Below are 12706 nucleotides of genomic sequence, written 5' to 3'. Positions count from 1 at the left end.
CTTATTATTATTATGGGAGATTTTAATAAAGCTAACCTCACCTGTGAACTGCCAAAATACAAACAACACATCACATGCCCCACCAGAGACAGAAAAATACTGGACCACTGCTACACCACTGTAAAGGATGCATATTGCTCTGTCCCACATGCAGCTTTAAGACTCTCTGATCACTGTCTGGTTCATCTTCTCCCGACCTACAAGCAGCAACTAAAATCAGCTAAGCCTGTAGTAAGGACTGTAAAGCGATGGACCAAAGAAGCAGAGCTGGAACTACAAGCCTGCTTTGACTGCACTGATTGGAGTGTTTCTGAAGCTGCAGCCACAGACCTGGACAAGCGCACAGATACTATGACATCATATATGAATTTCTGTGAGGATATGCACATCACTACGAGGACATTTTTATCATTCAATAACAATAAACTATGGTTTACAGGAAAACTCAGACAGCTTTGTCATGTCAAAGAGGATGCTTACAGAAGTGGGGATAAAATATTGTACAACCAGGCCAGGAACACACTGACTAAGGAAATCAGAGTGGATAAAATGAGCTACTCTGAAAAGCTGAAAAAACAGTTTTCAGCCAACGATCCTGCATCTGTGTGGAAAGGCCTGAAAAGCATCACCAAGTACAAGACATCTCCCCCTCGCTCTGTAGAGAGTCAACTAATGGCTGATGAACTGAATGTGTTTTACTGCAGGTTTGAAAAGCCCAGTCTCACACCCCTCCCCCACTCTGATCTTCACTTCACACACACACACCAACACCTCCTGGAACCCCGTCCTCCCCACTCCTGCCACTCAATCTGCACTTATGGTCTGTGAGGAGGATGTGTGCCAGGTCTTTCAGAAACAAAAGACTAGGAAAGATTCAGGCCCAGACAGTGTCTCACCTGCATGTCTGAAAGTCTGCGCTAACCAACTGGCCCCCATCTTCACACAGATCTTCAATGGAGCACTGGAGCAGTGTGCTGTTCCCTGCTGCTTCAAATGCTCCACCATTATTCCGGTACCCAAAAAAAAAAAAAAATCACAGGACATAATGACTAAAGACCTGCTGCTCTCACGTCTGTGGTCATGAAGTCGTTTGAGAGACTGGTTTTGGCCTACCTGAAGGACATCACTGGACCCCTGCTGGACCCCCTTCAGTTTGCTTACCGAGTAAACGGGTCTGTGGATGATGCTGTCAACATGGGACTGTATTGTATCCTGCAACACCTCGACAGACCTGGGACTTATGCAAGGATCCTATTTGTGGACTTCAGTTCAGCCTTCAATATCATCATGCCTGATCTCCTCTCAACCAAACTGACCCAGCTCTCTGTGCCCACCCCAATCTGTAGATGGATCACCAGCTTTCTGACAGATAGGCAGCAGCAAGTGAGACTGGGAAACTCACATCAGGGACCCTCACTATTAGCACTGGTGCTCCTCAGGGATGTGTTCTCTCTCCACTGCTCTTCTCTCTATACACGAATGACTGCACTGCAAAGGACCCCACTGTCAAGCTCCTGAAGTTTTCAGATGACACCATGGTCATTGGCCTCATCTGCGACGGTGACGAGTCTCCATTCAGACTGGAGGTTGATCAGCTGGCTGTCTGGAGCGGTCATAACAACCTTGAGCTGAACACGCTCAAAACAGTGGAGATGATAGTGGACTTCAGGAGAAATCCCCTCGCACTCACCCCCCTCACCATCCTGAACAGCACTGTGGCAGCAGCGGAGTCATTCAGGTTCCTCTACCATCTCTCAGGACCTGAAGTGGGACACCCACATAGACTCCATTGTGAAGAAGGCTCAGCAGAGGTTGTACTTCCTTCACCAGCTGAGGAAGTTCAACCTGCTACAGGAGCTGCTGACATAGTTCTACTCGGCCGTTATTGAGTCCTGTGTACATCTATAACTGTCTGGTTTGGTTCATCCACCAAATCAGACAGAAGGAAACTACAACGGACAGTTAGGACTGCTGAGAGGATTATTGGTGCCCCCCTGCCCACCCTCCAAGACCTGTAAGTCTCCAGAGTTAGGAAATGTGCAGGTAGAATCATTCTGGACCCCACACACCCTTCCCAATCCCTCTTTGAACTGTTGGCCTCTGGCCGGCGTTACAGAGCATTGAGCACCAGGACATCAAAGCACAAGAACAGTTTTTACCCTCAGGCCATTTTCCACATGAACAATTTAACTGCCTCAGGACTCCCCCATAGTGCAATAATGTAAATACATATCTCATGTACATATGTAAATTCACATATTTAAATAAATAACTGTACATACCCCTACCTTGCACATACATTACCACTTGCACATGTACATACGCCATTCTGTTATATGTCCTATTATTTGTATGTCTGTTTATACTCTTACCTTGTTGTATATTCTGTGTCTCACTATAATGTTCTGTGTGCACTTGCTTGTTTCTCCTATCACCAAAAAAAAAAAAAAAGCTCATTCTGATTCTGATTCACTCTTGTTTGATTAATATCATGGTAAAATACAAATGCATAATAAAAATACCTGCAAAGAAATGTACAGTAAGTCAGTACATTACAGCACAGATTTGCACTTTGCAGGGAAACGAGTGAGTGAAAAGGAGCACCATAATACATAAGACTTGATCAAAATAAAAGGTGCAATTAAGAAAAACAGGTCCATATGAGATATGCAAACAGTTAGGTAAAATAGCATTATAATAATAATTATTATCATTATTATACAATACTGAATATCAGTGTGTCATATGATAAAATATGTTTTAGATGCTAAATTTACATTCTTCACTGTATTCCATGATATGAATAAGATGCTCAAAGGGCAGGACCCCTGTGGAGTCAGCTGCAATAGTTCCTCATTGTTTGTTTAGTTCACTTTTATGCCACAATGTCATCTGTACAGCATAGAAAACAATGAACTCATTGCAGATGAAGCAGAAGAGCACTAAAAATGATCAACTTTACCTCCGTGTTTGAATTTCATTGAGACAAAGGCTACAGTATTCAATAGAGCATGATATACCACACTGTAGAAAAAAATAAAATAAATAAATATATATATATATATAATAAAAAAATAAGTTAGTTTACTAGACCTTTTCATTCAAACTATAATTTATTTATTTTATTTTATTATCAAATTTTATTTCAAAAGTAAGTAAGGTTACTTTTTTAAAGTTTAACCAAAATAATTTCTTACAGTGCATAGTTCAGCACATCACCACATTCACCATGGCCAAAATACATAAAATCCGAACCCAATCTATAAAACTCTTAAACTCAAGTTGTGAAAGAACCTCAACAGCTTTGTAATGGAATTATAAGGTCAGATATTTAAAGAACAATAGACAATAATATGGCTCTTGTAATATGTACGGAATTTAATAAACCTTAAGATTGCGGCCCCATGTGGACGTACTCGGTAGTCAAGACTGTTTAGTTCCTACATTTCCCAGATGCACTTGCGCGGGCTAAAATGACGTCACGGCTAAAGCAACAGGAAGTGTTCTAAACTGAGCCGTAGCTGCAGATAAGGTAAGGCATATACTTCTAAACTGTGTTGTATATGAAAGAGAAAGATTTCATCTAATCAGAGCGTTAAGATCGTTGGGAATCAAGCATATGTTACTCCAGGTTCTGTTAAGTAATGGCCCAAAGCAATCAAGAATTTACTATGAATTATTTAATTATTTGAAAGAGACAGGATTGATCAATACAGTCATTTATCACGAATATTTAAAGGAATATTCCGGGTTCAAAATGAGTTAAGCTCAATCGACAGCATTTGTGGCATAATATTGATTACCACAAAAATTAATTTTGACTCGTCCCTCATTTTCTATAAAAAAGCAAACATCTGTGTTCCAGTGAGACTCTTACAATGGAAGTCAATGGGGCCAAGTTTTTGGAGGCTTTAAAGACAGAAATGTGAAGCTTACAATTTTTTTAAATCACTTTCATTAATTCATCTGTTAATACTTGTGTATTATTTAAGATGTAACGTTTAAATAGTAGCTTTGATGGTCGTTTTAGGGTTTGTGGCGTTTCGTTGTCATGGCAACAAAGTTGTAATATTGGATATAATGGATTTTATCACACTAAAATCATATTAACGTGCATATTGTTTATGGCTATGTGTCTATACTATTGAAACAGTGAGTATTTTAACGTTTATGCTTTGGCCCCATTGACTTCCATTGTAAGGGCCTCACTGGAACCCAGATTTTTGCTTTTTTGAAGAAAAGGAGGGACGAGTCGAAATTATTTTTTTGTGGTAATCAACATTATGCCACAAATACTGTCGATTGAGCTTAACTTGTATTGAACTCGGAATATTCCTTTAAGCCACAAAACAATAGCAGCAGAAAAAGCCATCTAAGTGGACAACTCCACTGCTCTGATCATCAGAAGATTGTATATTGTAGCAAGCTCATTACATACAGCTGGAAATATCGTATCACAAAGGAAATGCATATTCGTTTTTATGTTTTTAAAGAAAATCCTATATACTTTGTGTTCATGCACCTCCAGCCACGCGGAGGTTTTTAAACCCCTCGAGCTGAATGATATAAATTAAATCATGATCATGGTCATAAACCTGTGTCTTGTGTGCGTCAGGAATGACCTGTACGCTTGAGAAGGTACTGGCCGATGCCAAATCGCTTGTGGAGAGACTCCGGCATCATGACAATGCTGCTGAGATCCTGATAGAACAAACCACACTACTGAACAAGAGAGTGGAGGCCATGAAACAGGTATAAAAAGGGGTCACATTAATGGCCCTGTAGGCCATGAGACAGAGGCTCACCGTTAACCCGTGTGTTCTCAGTATCAGGAAGAGATTGAGGGGCTGAACCAGGTGGCGAGACATCGGCCGCGCTCTGCTCTGGTCATGGGCATCCAGCAGGAAAACCGGCAAATACGGGAACTGCAACAGGAAAATAAAGGTGTGTTTATAGGGTTGTTTCAACAGTAGATCTGTTGTAAATGTAAATGTAAATCTAATATGTGCCTCTCTCTCTGCAGAGTTGCGCACATCACTAGAGGAGCATCAGTCTGCGCTGGAGGTGATCATGAGTAAATACAGAGAGCAAGTGTTTCGCCTTGTGATGGCCGGCAAGAGAGACGATCCTGCTATAGTCACCCAGCTCAGAGAACAACATACTAATGTCAGTCCTGAACACATTTCTGCAACACAATGTTTCAGTGCAAGTGCAGCTTACAATAAACACGGCCTGTAATTACCACACAAACAAAATTGTAATCTCGACATCACTGAAAATGAGGGCGTGCCCTCAATGACTTCTCGAGACTAAAATAAAGGTTGAATGAAAAAGCTAAAAAATGAATACTATGGTAATGGTAAGTCTGTTTAAAGGATTATTAAAATAGCATAATTTCTACGAGCTTATGGAGTGTTTGCTCTGTTTGTGTGGCAGGAGATGCAAGTGCACATTGAAAAGATTAATGAAATGGCCACAGTGATGAGGAAAGCCATCGAAGTGGATGAAGGGCGACTGTGTGATGATGAAGAGAGAATTAAACGACTGGAGGTGAGATGAGCCTTGTGGAATGAAGTTTTGATGTGATGGATCATATGATGATTATCGTTTTGTGTCTATAGCTGGAGAACAGTGGTCTGCGCGAGCTGTTGGGCATCAGTCGCGAGGCGTTTCTGGTGCTGAAGAGCAACGACACGTCTGACAGCACATCTCTCTCTCCGCTGCTCACCAGCACAGACGTCAGTCTGAGGAAAAGCTAGAGACCATCAGAGACTCTGTACGACACCATGCATTACATCACCGCTCACATGACCAGTGTGAGAAAACCAACAAATCCCACAATCCTCCATCATCACTCGCTCACTGCCAGCTCAGCTTGACCTGGATGTCCATCACGGGGCGACAGCTGTCATGAGCGATTCAGCGCTCTCGGTGTCTGTGGGGCATGTTGACTAGCCGAGCGAACTGATCGGCAGATTGTGCATTATTACCTGAATGTGGGACTTTGCAAAGTGAATGTGCACACAATGTAGCTTTTTTTGCTTGTTGTATTTGTGACGGTTTAATGTGTGTATGAGAGAAAGTATCATTGATAGTGATTCAAAGAAGCTCATGGGCTTTTATTTTGCACTTTCTTGAGGCCTGTGCCATGAAGGTCGCTGAACGATCTCAGGATTTCAGGATTGGTTTCAGGCTTAATTGGCACCATGATGCAGCTCATCAACTTTCTCGGTCAACTCAGGCTTCGATCCTGACTTTAGGATTAGATCACACGCTCGTGCACATGAACGAGTGATGTTTGCAGCACACAACCAATCGTGTGAGAGAACGCAGTTCACTCTTATGCGATTCATTCTTATAAAAATAAGCTGTGCACAAGACATTGTTTTAAAAATATAAAAAAAATTCAAATGCATTTACACAGCTGTAAAAAGATGAAGCGATTAAAGACATTTACACAACAAGAACAAACATTGGCTGCTATGAGAGCTCAAGAGGACTGCTGCAAACTAAATCTTCATGTAATAAAAACAATATAAAACAGCTGGTATATCAATGCATAAGTGAATTCATATAGGCTCACAACAAGAACACACAAGCTTACATTTATTTAAAATATAAAAGCTTTTATATTTATTTGAATTGAAATCTATTACAAATAAATATCGGCAACTATTGATTACGATAAAGATTTATTTTCCTTTTTCAAAATCTATCAGTTACTGTATCAAAAAGTGGTTTAAGACTACGAAATAAACCACTTTGTAAATATATACGGGACACTAAAAAATCGCTGTAAATTTATGGCCAAGTTCCTACAGCAATCTACTGTGATTCTTAAATACAGAATTCTGGGAGATCAAGAGCAGTCTCACTATAAAGCTACTAGTTTTACGGTAAATAGCTGTTCTATGCAAGGCATTAGGGGAAAAGGAACATTCAAAATCATGATATCATCTTGGTGAAAGCTAGTGACATTTTGAAACGTATATTTTAAAACCCCCATGAAAGTTCAAGTTTGTGGCACATGGTGAGTGTTCATGATGCTTCTGACTCCCCTGTTCTTTAACTCACATCAGCCTTCACATGTCTGTCTAATGAGAAGTACATTGTGTGTTATAATGGTGAAATCCCCATAAGCCTTTTATCTAGCTTGAATAAGTATGTATGCTCTGGCAATGCATTGGGGCTAAAATAAAATTAAAAAAAAATACCTTACAAAAGTTTTTATTCAGACTTAATAGAAGTCTTAGTTTTATTTAGTGTTGTTGTTTTGTTATGAATAGTTGTGTTTTGTTTGAAGTCACCATTATGGTGATTAGTGTTCTCTTGAGCTGGCACCTTGGACCGTAAATATAAATATTATTATATTATGTTCTTCCAGCCAGTCAATTTGTGTCGAAGTAAAACACAAGTTGTTGCACTGTGCTACTTGGAAGACAAAACCTAAGGTCAGACTGAATGTCGGATCCTACCTTGCCAATGGCACTATATGTGGCAATAGTGATGCACTACACATAAAAACAAAAACAGTATCAGCAATTTGAGTGTCTGATGTTTTTGATGAATTTACAGCATAACTCCTGTTCTTATAAAGACACACACACAATTCAACTCTCTGCATAAAAAACACAACAATGGTGACAATTAACAAACATACTTTTACATAAAAAAGTAAAATCTGAACATTAAAATACAAGTAACTTAGACTGCAAAAACAACTTCGTCAAAATAAACCAGTAAATAGTAAATAATCGAAGTAATTTCTTCATGCCGCAGTGCATGCTGGGAACTTAGCTGTTAATTTCAACAACCGTAGATAGTATGTAATTTGACAGCTATATGCTGCTAAATTACAGCTGTATACTGTAGCTGTAAAAACAGTATCAAGCTGTTAATTTCAGCAACAGCAAGACACCGTTAATTTTACAGTAACATGCTGGCTGTTTACAGTTTTTTGACAGGAAAATCTTTAACAGTGGATAACAGGAAACCTAGAATTAGTCTTAAAATTTTTAAGCTGTCAAAAAGGCTCGGAGGACTAGAATTCACTAATTTAATAAATGATTATAAAGCTGCCCAAATTCAACCTTTATTGATTCGGATGAACGAAGAATATAAAGCGAAATAAAGGAAGATGGAAATGTGGGAATCTATTAGTATATCCCTGTTAAAGCAACACATTTAAATTATTAGATCATATTTGTATTAATAGTACTTTTAGAATTTGGTTAGAAAAATAGTAAAATTAAGAAAGATGATTAGTTTACAAGAAATTGCTAAAGATCCTAATTGCATGCTGAATTGATTCGATAATACATGGAAGTTTTGGGCAGATATCAGCAACTGTTCACTGGTAAAGGATATCTTTCAAACCTAGCAACAATTATGCAATTTTTTGTAATTATTTACAGGTAAGAAGATATTTATTAACAGAAGTTAAAGTAAAAGAAATAAAAAAGGAAATGCATCCATTAATACATTATATAATTGACACATACTGTACAACTAATCCAATAAAAATGTTATGAATTTTAAAGAGTGCGTTTGAAAGAGATATACGGGACATTCTGAATAAATGAGATTGTTTATAACACCTGTTATTCTAAGTAAATGGTAAAAGGGGATTGTTGGAGAAATTATGGAGAATTAAAGTCTCATTACAGTCAAATTCTATACAAGTGCTTTAAATTGACAAATTATTGGAATGAAGTGATTAGACAGGTTAATTTAATATTTAACTGTGCAATAGAAATACATGCAGAAAACCTTATTTTGGGTAAAATGCCATTGTCCTTAAGAAATAAAACATATATTTAAATATATTTAGGGTAATCAGAAGAGCAGCTTTAAACCCCCACAGTTTCATAGATGGAGAGAAATGATTTTGGAAATATACCAAATGGAAAAAGTAACATTTGAAATTAATAATAAAAGTCTGGAATAAAAATAAATAAATGGGATTTGCTTAAAAATATTATAAATTAATTTAGATTGTTTCCTTCAGATTCTTGATTTTTGAACAAAATTATAATTAGTTAAAATATGAGGTATCCTATCTCATTTAATATTTAAATAAAAGAAGGCGATGCCTTAACTTTCTTTCCATTTTATTTGAAATAAAATATAACGTGAATGAATGAATTACACGTTATTTATTTGATATGGTTATTCAAAATGTCAAAATTTCTCTTTCTTGATGTACAATTTGTTCACTGTCTTTAGCAAAAAATAAAGGAAAATAAAAAAAGCATAAAAAAGGCTACTATTGATTAATTAAAAAGTGAGCATTTGGAATACTGTATGCAAAATAAATTGGTATCCAATAATAAGACGTGCTTATATTGCTTAAATTATTATAACTTCAAATAAAATACTGTATGTTCATCTCAAGTCCATGAAAGATAGAAGGGGTTTGGGTGGCGTTCACCCCTTTCCATAGCAATCTTTCATTTTTAATATTTTAAAAACTATTATTTTTTGCAGGTATCATATTAATCCATCTTACTGGCAGTTTTATAGATAGCCTAATGTATTATGTTTATATTTTCAAAGATATTTTTTGCTGTGGCTAAAGAGGGTAAATGAAAAGCAATTCATTTAAAATAAAAACACAACACTCTACATTTACATTCTCAAATAAATAATTTATCATAAAGAGACGATTTTGTGGATTTCTGAGATTTTATTTGTAAAGTGTGCTTTAAGAGACACGGGGGAGTGGCTTGATTGCGTCAGAGATGTCATTTTACTCACATCTGATTGGTTCAGCATCTGTTACAGTCTGTAATCCAGATAGTATGTGTTGTGTAAGTTGTTATGGCGATGAACACTGCTGAAAGCCAACTTTCATGGTACCTAAAACCTTGGGTTGAGGCAAACTAAACCAAAACTTACCTGGCTAGCCACCGAAAGCGGCTTCATGGTACAGGCCTCAGGTCTTGCTGTGAACGATCAGGTGGGTTTCCATCCAACTATTTTTATGCGCATGTTGAAATTGTGCATTAGAATTCCATGGAAAGCATGGAAGTGGTTTATTTGCAAAACGATGACATGTTTTGACCATTCGTGCATGAGTTATGAGTGTGCGATCAAGTGCGTAGATTTGGCTTGAACATTGTTTTTATTTCTTTTTGGATTTTTCCCATTTTTCTCCCAGTTTGGAATGCCCAATTCCCAATGTGCTTTTTAAGTCCTTGTGGTGGCGTAGTGATTCGCCACAGTCCGGGTGGCAGAGGACGAATCCCAGTTGCCTCTGCGTCTGAGACCGTCAACCCGCGCATCTTATCACATGACTTGTTGAGCTTGTTGCCACGGAGACATAGAGGCTTCACGCCATCCACCACGGCAACCACGCTCAACTCACCATGCGCCCCACCGAGAACAAACCACAAGGAGGTTACCCCATGTGACTCTACCCTCCCTAGCAACCAGGCCAATTTGGTTGCTTAGGAGACCTGGCTGGAGTCACTCAGCACACCCTGGCGAACTAGCGAACTCCAGGGATGGTAGCCAGCGTATTTTGCCCCCCGAAGATTGGAGGGGTGACAGTATGAAGAATTTACAAGTTTCGATTGATCATGGGATAAATATTGGGGGGGTTGTACTTGCTTGATTTGATTATTTGGGGGGGGGGGACCTGGAATCTACGCCCCTGTGTGCGATAGCTTGATGTGACTAGCCCACTGAAAGGTCTGACCATGGCACACAATTCTTTGAACATAGCGCTTGTCATTCGGAAGTGTTTAACCCACAGCTGGTCGATAAAGTGGGTCCTCACAATCCGCCAGAACAGTTTTGAGATTGGGTGCTCCCAGGTATGGGGAGACTGGCAGAGTGTGGGCATCACAGCTATTTCAGCCCACATTATATCAGATATTACACATATTCAGCGGTGTCTCGTGGATGCATTTAATAAAATGAGATACTTGCTCCAATCTTGCAAATTAAACTTGTCCCCAAAGCAGGGAGAGTTCATTCAGCTGCTCGATCAGTGTTGCGTAAGTTACTCTATAAAAGTAATTACTAATTACATCTTCTACAGTGTAATTAGATTAGTAATTACATTACTTATTACTTTTTAAAACCCGTATCAACCCCAACCAGATGAAAAATACAAGGATAGACATGACACTGTTCTTTTAATTCTTTCAAATAAATCATATACAATCAAATAAATTATTCATGAACTGGCCAAAGAATTTAAAGGGGCAGCGTTAAATTAGAAAACATAAAAAAAAATTTATATCCCCTTTTCTCCCAATTTGGAATGCCCAATTCCCACTACTTAGTAGGTCCTCGTGGTGGCACGGTTACTCACCTCAATCCGGGTGGCGGAGGATAAGTCTCAGTTGCTTCCACTTCTGAGACCGTCAATCTGCGCATCTTATCACGTGACTCGTTGTGCATGACACTGTGGAGACTCACAGCATGTGGAGGCTCATGCTACACTCCACGACCCTCCCTAGCAACCGGGCCAATTTGGTTGCTTAGGAGACCTGGCTGGAGTCACTCAGCACGCCCTGGATTCAAACTCGCAACTCCAGGGGTGATAGTCATGGGTGTAATGCATTACTTAGTAATGCATTACACCCATGCTAATGCACATTACGTAGTGGATGGAAACGTGCAACAATTCGTATTTCCTTAAGTCTAATTTTTATAAATGGTAGCTTTGATGGTTGTTTTAGGGATTATGGCGTTTCGTCGTCATGGCAACAAAGTAGTAAAATTGGATATAATGGATTTTATCACACTAAAATCATATTTACACACATATTGTTTATGTCTTGTGTCTATACTTTTGAAACAGTGAGTATTTTAATGTTTACAGATTATTGACCCCATTGACTTCCATTGTAAGTGTCCCACTGGAACACACATTTAAAGAAAAGGAGGGACGAGTCGAAATTAATTTTTATGGTAATCAATATTATGCCACAAATACTGTCGATTGAGCTTAACTTGAACTGAATCTGGAATATTCCTTTAAGGAGGGAATGATCTATAATCCCATGAAGCATTGCAAAGGATCGTTTCTCTTTAGGATCATGGGTAGTGTAGTTCTTCACCAGAGATGCCACTATTAAACAAGATTTGTTTTTCAAATGAAGTTGAAATAAAACAGACTGATGTCTTCAACAGAAGCGTATGCCATTGATTAACAACCTCAGAGCTCACGGTAAGTTTACAAGTTATTGTTAAAACATTAACGGGATTTCTACACTGTAAACCCAAATGCTGTCATTACTGGATAAAACAAGTTGTCTTAATTAAACTTAACTTGAAATGCCAAGTTTTGGGCTCATAAGCTCAAATATCTATGTTCCTTGAACTTATTTTTCATAAAAATATTTAGACTTAATATTTTAATTGTTAGCTCAAATGATTGAGTCCAAAATTTTGGCTATGGGGAATACCCATAATGCCTTGCGCTTAAATTATTGAATTATGATTCCTTGGTAAAAGGGAACTTATTTAGATTTAAATATTTGTTATTTAAAATTCACAGAGGTTTTAGCTTATTTAATATATGCTGTTTTGTTGCAAATAGTTGTTTCGTGTGATGTCACCATCAGGGGCGGGGTCAGAAGGATGGCACTGGCTGCCACCCCATACTCTACTCTTGCCCCCCCGCCCCCCCTTGCCACCCCGTGCAAAAAAAACCTGGACACGCCCCTGGTCACCATTTGGGGAATCTGTGTCC

The 12706-nt window shown here is 38.5% G+C and overlaps 1 protein-coding gene across 1 annotated transcript; it reads left to right on the top strand.

Annotated features, from left to right (window-relative positions):
* Positions 1–3481: 3481 nt before the first annotated feature.
* On the top strand, positions 3482–6098 carry LOC127436455 (FGFR1 oncogene partner 2 homolog). The gene is made up of 6 exons (XM_051690625.1): positions 3482–3532; positions 4616–4752; positions 4827–4944; positions 5024–5166; positions 5437–5550; positions 5622–6098. The coding sequence occupies exons 2-6, from the start codon at positions 4618–4620 to the stop codon at positions 5757–5759; spliced, it is 648 nt and encodes a 215-aa protein (XP_051546585.1). The 5' UTR covers positions 3482–3532; positions 4616–4617; the 3' UTR covers positions 5760–6098.
* The last annotated feature ends 6608 nt before the right edge of the window (positions 6099–12706 follow it).

The sequence above is a fragment of the Myxocyprinus asiaticus genome, chromosome 47 (genome assembly GCF_019703515.2).
Source record: "Myxocyprinus asiaticus isolate MX2 ecotype Aquarium Trade chromosome 47, UBuf_Myxa_2, whole genome shotgun sequence".
Lineage (NCBI taxonomy): Eukaryota > Metazoa > Chordata > Actinopteri > Cypriniformes > Catostomidae > Myxocyprinus > Myxocyprinus asiaticus.
The sequence above is the reverse complement of the archived record's forward strand: the minus strand, read 5'-3'. Positions and strand labels throughout refer to the sequence as shown.